Source organism: Pogoniulus pusillus, unplaced genomic scaffold (assembly GCF_015220805.1).
Source record: "Pogoniulus pusillus isolate bPogPus1 unplaced genomic scaffold, bPogPus1.pri scaffold_84_arrow_ctg1, whole genome shotgun sequence".
NCBI lineage: Eukaryota > Metazoa > Chordata > Aves > Piciformes > Lybiidae > Pogoniulus > Pogoniulus pusillus.
Window position 1 is genome coordinate 164,035 of NW_026974727.1, and position 8,779 is coordinate 172,813.

The 8,779-nt window shown below is 66.2% G+C and overlaps 1 protein-coding gene across 1 annotated transcript; it reads left to right on the forward strand.

Moving 5' to 3' along the window:
- The first annotated feature begins 713 nt into the window (after positions 1-713).
- On the forward strand, positions 714-5,598 carry LOC135174587 (uncharacterized). Its single transcript, XM_064141916.1, has 5 exons — positions 714-736; positions 941-1,245; positions 1,723-2,065; positions 3,540-3,633; positions 4,039-5,598. The coding sequence occupies exons 1-5, from the start codon at positions 714-716 to the stop codon at positions 4,288-4,290; spliced, it is 1,017 nt and encodes a 338-aa protein (XP_063997986.1). The 3' UTR covers positions 4,291-5,598.
- The last annotated feature ends 3,181 nt before the right edge of the window (positions 5,599-8,779 follow it).

Consider the following 8,779-nt stretch of genomic DNA (forward strand, 5'->3'; position numbering starts at 1 on the left):
TTCCCCAGCCCCGGTAATTAAGGGCGGGTTACGCTAATGAGGGAGCCTGAGGCCGTGGGGTCTCCCTGGGGCCAGAGCCGTCAGCAGCCGCTGAGTGCCGCAGCTGCCATTCAGGCCTGCTGTGAGGGCAGCCACGGCCGCGGCTGGCACCGTGCGGGGCCCCGAGCCGCTCAGCACGCCCCGGGCCCTGGGCTGGGCTCTCTCGGCCGCACGGCGCTGGGGCCGCAGGCTCTGCCTGTAATAGGTGATTGTAATTGTTTAATAAAGAAACATTTTAATAGAATTGTAATAGGTAATTGTAATTATTCAATAAAGAAACATTTGAATAGAATGTTAAGCATGCTTAGCTGCAAACGGCAGTGTATATACAGCTGTTGCAAATCAGGAGATGTGCCTAACCGAGAGGTCATGCTAGAGATGGTAATGTGCAAAGAATAAGCTAGCTAATTGCTGAGTATTTCAAAGACTAAAACTTTAGGTGCATCCTTAATTTTGAGCTAAGAGAGAACAGGCCACATGTGGGACTCGGACATTAATCAGTCATGTTCCAAGGACTAAGCTTTAATTTTGAGAAGTGGGATTCGGGACATTAACCAGCCAAAGGAAGTCCATATTTGGAGACGGGTGAACCAGAGGACACCTGAGGAGGACTGCTTACTTCATCCTCAACGACCACCAGAAGGGAAGGCAGACCCTAACCCAAACGAAGGAACATGCGCAGAAAGGATGGGTTTATGTAATTTGCAGGGTGGAACAACGCAGACAACACAGTATAAATATAGGCTAATGAAGAGACTTGTCACGGCAGGTGGCGGAGCGGTGACTCCCCTGTCGTCCAGCGCTGTGACTTTGCTCATATTCTACTTGCCTAATGGAATCAATTTGTAACCTGGACACTTGGATTTTGAGTCATTCTCAATTGATAACATGCCCGCCTCAGGCGCAGCGGGGCCGGGCCGGGGCTGGCTGCAGCCCGAGGCGGTGCCAGGCACCGGCAGCACTGCAGCCCCCAGGGGCGCTGCGCGGAGCGGGCGGAGCGCGGGAGGGAGGGGCGGGGAGGGGCTGGCCGCGGGGGCGGGAGCGGGTGGGGCGCGAGGCGCTCCGCAGCCAATGGGAGGCTGCGCTCGGCCCTTGACCAATCAGCGCGGGGGGCGTGGTCGGCGGCCCCGTTGGAGAGTGCTGCGGAGGAAGCAGCCGGAGAGGGGCGCTGGGAGCTGGCAGCGGAGCGGGACCGGAGCGGCTGCGGTGAGTGCCTGGGGGCGGCGTGTGCCGGGGCCCCGGGGGGCGATGTCAGGCCGGGTGGGAGTGTGCTGGGGTCCTGCTGCCTGCAGGAAAGCCCTGGGGGTGCTGGTGGAGAGCAGCCTGCGGGCCTGGGCTGGCCGAGCTGCAGCAGGGGGGGCGCAGGCAGCCCCCGCTCCGCTCTGGGCCCGGGTGGGCTCTGCCCCTTGTCTGCTCTCTTGCCCCACCCTGGGCACTCCCCTCTCTGTCCCTGCTGCTGTCACAGTGCCGCTGCGCGTCCGCGGCCCTGTTGCTATAGCAGCCGGGGCGCAGTGCAGCCGCCGGAGCGCGGCGGTGAGGCGAAGAGCTGCTGGTGGCCGTTGCGGGGCGCCGTTGCGGGGCGCCGTTGCGGCCCTAGAACAAGAGGCACCTTGCCGGGCAGAGGAGTTTGTGTGGCTGACGCTGGTGCTGTGTGCTCAGCTGACTGCCTCCTCCTGCCTGCAGAGCGCAGAGCCGGGGCAGGGCGAAGCTCGGAGCCTCTCAGCCCCACAGCCGCCAGTGAGGCAGGGGAGCAAAGCAGGAGCCTGCAGCACCGAGAGGCGGCGGCGAGCGAGGCTCTTGAGACGCCTGGCAGCGGCTCCGGGGGCAGAGCCGGCCCGGCCCAGGCGAGCCTCGCCACGGCCCTCGGCGGCTGCCGTCCGACTCCGTCCCGCCGGCGGGAGCCGCCCCGAGCCCTGCAGGCGTCCGGCCGCGGTGCTCGGCGACGGTGGCTGCCGGTGGAGCCCAGCGGCAGCGAGACGCCAGCGGCGGCAGCCTGCATCGCCTCTGCTTCTCCCAGCCGGCAGAGGTGAGTGGCAGAGAGTCGGCGCCCAGAGGCTGGGGGCGAAGGAGCAGTGGGGGTGGGCAGTGCCCCGTGGCAAAGCTGCCACGGCCTCGGCTGGCAGAGCCGGCAAAGGGCAGCACGGGCACAGCTGAGGGGATTTTCCCAGCTGGGGCCAGGCTCTGGCTGCCTTTGTCGGCCTCTCCATAGCCCCTTAGAGGATCCCTGAACTCGGAGGGGCTCAGATGAGCCATGGACATTGCTGGCGTCCTTCAGAGTCAGGCCAGAGTCCAAGGGGCAGAGCCTCAAGCAGAAAGCCCTCAGTAGAGCTGCAAACCATTGCTGCTGTCCTCTGCCTGCAGAGAGGGCACTGGGAGGGGAGAGGAACCTCCATCCATCAGCTGCACGGTTGCAGCCCCCAGCTCCTGCCCATGCCACCTACAGGCCCTGTCCTGTCCCTGCAGCCCTCGCTAACGTCTCTCTCTCCATCTCTCTCCCTTGAAAGGCTGCAATGACATCCCCCAGCAGCCTGCTTCAGGCGAAGCTGAAGAGCTGTAGCTCAGCCTTCCTTTGTGGCAGAGCTGTTCCAGCTCCCTGTCTCCTTCTGTGGCCTTCTCTGGCCCCGCTCTTAACTGGTTGATGCCTTCCCTGTGCTGGGGAGCTGGATGCAGCAGGTGAGGAGGAGCCACAGCAGAGTGCAGTGGAAGGGCAGAATCGCCTGCCCTGCTCTGCTGAGCACTTTGAAGAGCCAGGTAATGACACAGTGCCTTGAGTCAAAGCCTCTTTCCTCCTGTGTGCTTCTGCCTGACCTCTCCCTGCTCATGGAACTCCGTTTCTGTAACAGAAGGTCCTGCAGCTGCAGCAGGAGCTTGTGCACGCTGGCAGAGTGCAGCCTCTGGCAGAGTCCTCCCACGAAGCCCAGAAGCTTTCCAGCAGCTGCCTGCAGCAGGAGAGCAGTGAGCTGCAGAGGGAGAATGTCAGTTTGCAGGAGGAGCTGGAGAGATCTGAAGCTAAGGTATGGAGAAAGCCTCTCTCTTGGCAGCAGGTGGCTGCCCTACAGCTGTCTGAGTGCACTCGAGCCAACTGTGCCCCAAGAGCAGAGGGAGTGACCTGGGAGTGACTCAGCTTTGTTTTGTGAGCCTGGGGCCTGCAGTTAGAGAGGTGCCTGAGAGTGAGGTCCCTTTGTCCATCACTGGAGCAGGAGGACAGGTGTGTTTATTTCCCAGCACTGCTTCTGGGTCTGACACAGCAGGGCAGAACCCGCAGGGCCACCTGGAGGATGCCTGCAGGGGAACTGCGTCTGTCCAAGAGCTGGCAGGAGGCCTGCAGCGGTGAGGAGCTCAGAGTGGAGCCAGGCTCTGCCCTCTGTGTTCTTGTGTCCCAGCAAGGCAGCACAGGGTGGCCAGAGCTGCTTTTGCTGTAGGGGAGGTTGTGTCCCAGGCTTCTCTGGGGCTTGGTGCTCTTGTGCACCTCTGTGCTGAGGCCTGTGCTTGCTTGTCAGGGTCCAAGGTGAACGTTGCAGGCTGAGCAGCACAGCCCAGGAGCAAGCCAGGAGCACTGCAGCCCTTCATAAAGACCTGCAAGCTGCTGCCTCGGTAAGCCAGTCAGAGCCTGGTTGCTTGGGGGTTGGTGTGGGGGGGTTTGGAGGCGAGGTGCTCCTGGAGAGCCTGGGAGAGATGAGTTCCTCTGTTCTGCTGCCTGGAGGCTGCTCTCCTGGCCTGCTGCCCAGCTGTGTGGCTTTGAGAGTTGTGTGGTGAGATGGCAGCAAGTGCCAGGCAATGGCACCCTTGTGAAGGAGTTGGCAGGGATGCTGCAGTTTGGAGCAGGGCCGAGGCTGGGAGCTCAGGCAGCACTTGAGGCAGTGCTGTGGGACAGGGATTTGGTACTTTTGGCTGCAGGCTTTCCTTGGGCTCTGGTGCTGCTGGGTGCTTGCCCCTGGAGGCCCAGAGCGTGGCAGGAGTTCTTTAGTTGCCTGCACTGTGCTCACCTTCCTGCTCCAGTGCCTGTGGATGCCTTGGCCAGAAGGTGCAGCTCCATACTGCAGCGAGCAGACCTCCCAAGATGAACGTCCAGGACTCAGAAGGGACTCACTGCCAGTGCCCAGAGCCGGAGGACCTGGCCTCGATGGCAAGCTGCAGGGAGGCATTCCTGGCTGGAGCGTGGCAAAGAGAGTTGGCCGTGGGCAGGCACAAGGTAGCAGGCCTGGCTGTGTGCTGCTCTCCAGCAGTGCCCCTGAGTGGAAGCGGAGCTGAGCCCAGCTCTGCTGTGCCCCCGTGCAGGGAGCTGCCTGCGAGCAGAGCCAGGCCTGGCACTGGAGCTTGCAAGGTGCTTCTGCACATCAGCCCCTGGGCTTCCAGAGCTGCACAGGGCCTGGCAGGTGCAGGCTGCCTGCAGTGCCCCTGGGAGGGCAGGAAGGCTTTTCTGCCTGCCTTCAGGGAAAGCTGAGGCCCTGCGTGTGGGGTGTGGTGCTGGGGGCAGTGCTGGCTGCTGCCACTGACTGCTGGCCCATGGAGCACGGCACAGCTGTGCTGCCTGCATGGGCACATGGCAAAGGCCAACTGCTGCCTGCAGGTTGGAGGTGCTTCTGGATGAGGCAGAGCTGAGGCCAGGGATGGGGAGAGAGAGTGAATGGCAGCTGAGTGTGCGTGAGAGGGAGAAGCAGCAGGATGCAGAGTGGGAGAGAAAGAAGGCAAAAGAAAAAGCACAACAAAAGCTCTGCCAGAAGACTGCTCTGGTTTGGCACAGCCCTGGCCAGTCTGTGCCACCTGATCAGCAGGCCCTGTGCTGGCTCTGGCCTCTGCTCCAGCCTCACCTTCTTCTGCAGAGCCACAGCAGAGTGGAGTAGGAAGGGAGAGGAACCTCCCTCGCTCTGCTGGGCCCCCTGCAGGTTTGAGCAAGGAGAGGAGTGAGAGGCAGCAGCACCTGGCCTGCTGGGGACTCCATGTCCCTCTCCCCACTGCTAATGAAGCACAAGGCTGAGATCTTCCCCACTCTGCTGCTTGGGCCACGGAGAAGCAGTCGCAGGCTGCTGGCCTCAGCTGAGCTGCAGCAGCTGCAGGAGGCAGGGTGAGAGCAGGGGCTGAGGCCAAGCAAGTAAGGCTCAGCTCTGGAGCTGCTCCTGAGTGCCCCAGGGGTGGAGGAACCTTTGCATCTACTCTGCCTTGCAGTGGCTTCTGCTGCTGGGCACTGAGCCCAGAGGAGGCAGGGCAGGGCTGTGCCACAGCAACAAAAGGTTACTCTGGAGAGCTGGAGGGTTTAATTGGGAGAGTGGGAAGCATTCAGCCTGGGCCTGGGCTGCAGCCCCCAAGGGGCAGAGCGGATGAGGGTGAGGCTGGCCCAGGCTCAGGAAGCTGCCAGGGCAGGGTCAGGAGAAGCTGCAGGCAGCAGCAGACATTTTGCACTGAGCTGAGCTGCAGGACTGGATGAAAAAGCTGAAAGCTGAGCTTTGTGCTGGCCTAGGCAGCGGTGGGGAGCAGCGGGAGGGAAGCTGCTGGGGGCACAGCAGGGCTGCTGCAGAGGCTGAGGTGGGGCAGGGGCAGGCGGCAGCAGAGTGCCCGGAGCTAAGCTGGGGCAGAGGGAAAGAGCTGCTGCTGCCTTTGCTGCTCTGCCTCTCTCTCGGCCCTTTTCTTCCTGCCCCTTTCTCTGCCCCTGCCCTGCTCCTCTCTGCCTCCTACCGCCCAGCCGGCGGAGGGGGTGGGGGCGGAGGTAGACGGGGGGGGGGGGGGGGTGGGGGGCGGGGTTAGGCAAGCGGGGGGGTGGGGGCGGAGGTAGACGGGGGGGGGGTGGGGGGCGGGGTTAGGCAAGCGGAGGGGTGGGGGCGGAGTTAGGCAGGCGGGGGGGTGGGGGCGGAGTTAGACAGGCGGGGGGGTGGGGGCGGAGTTAGACACGCGGGGGGTGGGGGCGGAGTTAGGCAGGCGGGGGGGTGGGGGCGGAGTTAGAGAGGCGGGGGGGTGGGGGCGGAGTTAGTCAGGCGGGGGGGTGGGGGCGGAGTTAGTCAGGCGGGGGGGTGGGGGCGGAGTTAGTCAGGCGGGGGGGTGGGGGCGGAGTTAGGCAGGCTGGGGGGTGGGGGCGGAGTTAGGCAGGCGGGGGGGTGGGGGCGGAGTTAGACAGGCGGGGGGTGGGGGCGGAGTTAGGCAGGCGGGGGGTGAGGGCGGAGTTAGGCAGGCGGGGGTGGGGGCGGAGTTAGGTAGGCGGGGGGTGAGGACGGAGTTAGGTAGGCGGGGGGTGGGGGCGGAGGTAGAGAGGAGGGGGGGTGGGGGCGGAGTTTAGGTAGGGGTTGTGGGCGGGGTTAGGCAGGCTGGGGGGTGGGGGCGGAGTTAGGCAGGCGGGAGGCTGGGGGTGGAGTTAGGCGGGGGGTGGGGGCGGAGTTAGAAGGAGGGGTGGGGGCGGAGTTAGGCAGGCGGGGGGGTGGGGGCGGAGTTAGGCAGGCGGGGGGTGGGGGCGGAGTTAGAAGGGGGGGTGGGGGCGGAGTTAGGCAGGCGGGGGGGTGGGGGCGGAGTTAGGTAGGGGTTGGGGGCGGAGTTAGACAGGCGGGGGGTTGGGGCGGAGTTAGGCAGGAGGGGGCGTGGGGGCGGGGTTAGGCAGGCGGGGAGAGTGGGGGCGGAGTTAGGCAGGTGGGGGGTGGGGGCGGAGTTAGAAGGAGGGGTGGGGGCGGAGTTAGGCAGGCGGGGGGTGGGGGCGGAGTTAGGCAGGCGGGGGTGGGGGCGGAGTTAGGTAGGCGGGGGGTGGGGGCGGAGTTAGGAGGGGGGGTGGGGGCGGAGTTAGGCAGGCGGGGGGGGTGGGGGCGGAGTTAGGTAGGGGTTGGGGGCAGAGGTAGACAGGTGGGGGGAGGGGGCGGAGGTAGACAGGCGGGGGGGTGGGGGCGGAGTTAGACAGGCGGGGGGTTGGGGCGGAGTTAGGCAGGAGGGGGGGTGGGGGCGGAGTTAGAAGGAGGGGTGGGGGCGGAGTTAGGCAGGCGGGGAGAGTGGGGGCGGAGTTAGGCAGGTGGGGGGTGGGGGCGGAGTTAGAAGGAGGGGTGGGGGCGGAGTTAGGCAGGCGGGGGGGTGGGGGCGGAGTTAGACAGGCGGGGGGTGGGGGCGGAGTTAGAAGGAGGGGTGGGGGCGGAGTTAGGCAGGCGGGGGGTGGGGGCGGAGTTAGGCAGGCGGGGGTGGGGGCGGAGATAGGCAGGGGGGGGGGTGGGGGCAGAGTTAGGCAGGCGGGGTGTGGGGGCGGAGGTAGACAGGAGGGGGGTGGGGGCGGAGTTTACGTAGGGGTTGTGGGCGGGGTTAGGCAGTCGGGGGGGTGGGGGCGGAGTTAGACAGGCGGGGGTTGGGGGGCGGAGTTAGACAGGCGTGGGGTGGGGGCGGAGTTAGGCAGGTGGGGGGTGGGGGCGGAGTTAGGTGGTGGTTGAGGGCGGAGTTAGACAGGCGGGGGGGTGGGGGCGGAGTTATGCAGGCTGGGGGGTGGGGGCGGAGTTAGGTAGGCGGGGGTGGGGGCGGAGTTAGGCAGGCGGGGGGATGGGGGCGGAGTTAGACAGGCGGGGGGGTGGGTGCGGTGTCAGGTAGGCTGGGGGCTGGGGGCGGAGTTAGACAGGCTGGGGGGTGGGGGCGGAGTCAGACAGGCGGGGGGTGGGGGCGGAGTTAGACAGGCGGGGGGGCGGAGTTAGGTAGGGGTTGGGGGCAGAGTTATACAGGCGGGGGGTGGGGGCGGAGGTAGACAGGCGGGGGGAGGGGGCGGAGGCAGACAGGCGGGGGGGTGGGGGCGGAGTTAGGCAAGCGGGGGGGTGGGGGCGGAGTTAGGCAGGAGGGGAGAGTGGGGGCGGAGTAGGTAGGCAGGGGGGAGTGGGGGCGGAGTTAGGCAGGCGGGGGGTGGGGCGGAGTTAGACAGGCGGGGGTGGGGGCGGAGTTAGACAGGCGGGGGGTGGGGGAGGAGTTAGGTGGTGGTTGGGGGCGGAGTTAGACAGGCGGGGGGTGGGGGGCGGAGTTAGGCAGGCGGGGGGGTGGGGGCGGAGTTAGGCAGGCGGGGGGGTGGGGGCGGAGTTAGGCAGGCGGGGGGGTGGGGGCGGAGTTAGACAGGCGGGGGGTGGGGGCGGAGTTAGTCAGGCGGGGGGCTGGGGGCGGAGTTAGGCAGGCGGGGGGTGGGGGCGGATTAGGCAGGGTGTGGGGGCGGAGTTAGGCAGGCGGGGGGGTGGGGGCGGAGGTAGACAGGAGGGAGGGTGGGGGCGGAGTTTAGGTAGGGGTTGTGGGCGGGGTTAGGCAGGCAGGGGGATGGGGGCGGAGTTAGGTGGGAGTTGGGGGCGGAGTTAGGCAGGCAGGGGGATGGGGGCGGAGTTAGGTGGGAGTTGGGGGCGGAGTTAGGCAGGCGGGGGGGTGGGGGCGGAGTTAGGCAGGCGGGGGGGTGGGGGCGGAGGTAGACAGGAGAGGGGTGGGGGCGGAGTTAGATAGGCGGGGGGGTGGGGCGGGCTTAGGCAGGAGAGGGGTGGGGTCGGAGTTCTACAGGTGGGATGGGAGGGGGGAGGGAAGGGGGCAGGGGAGGGGGGCGGGGAGGAGGTAGAGAGGGGAGGGGCTGTGGGCAGAGAGAGGCAGAGGAGCCAAGGGCACAGCAAAGGCTCTGCCCGCACACAGCTCTGCTCTGGCACAGCTCTTCCCCCTCTGCCCCGGCTGAGCTCCAGGCCCTGTGCTGCCGCCTGCCTCGGCTCCACCTCAGCCTCTGCAGAGCTGAAGCTGCCGGCAGCAGCAGCAGCACTGTTGCTGCCTTCTGTCC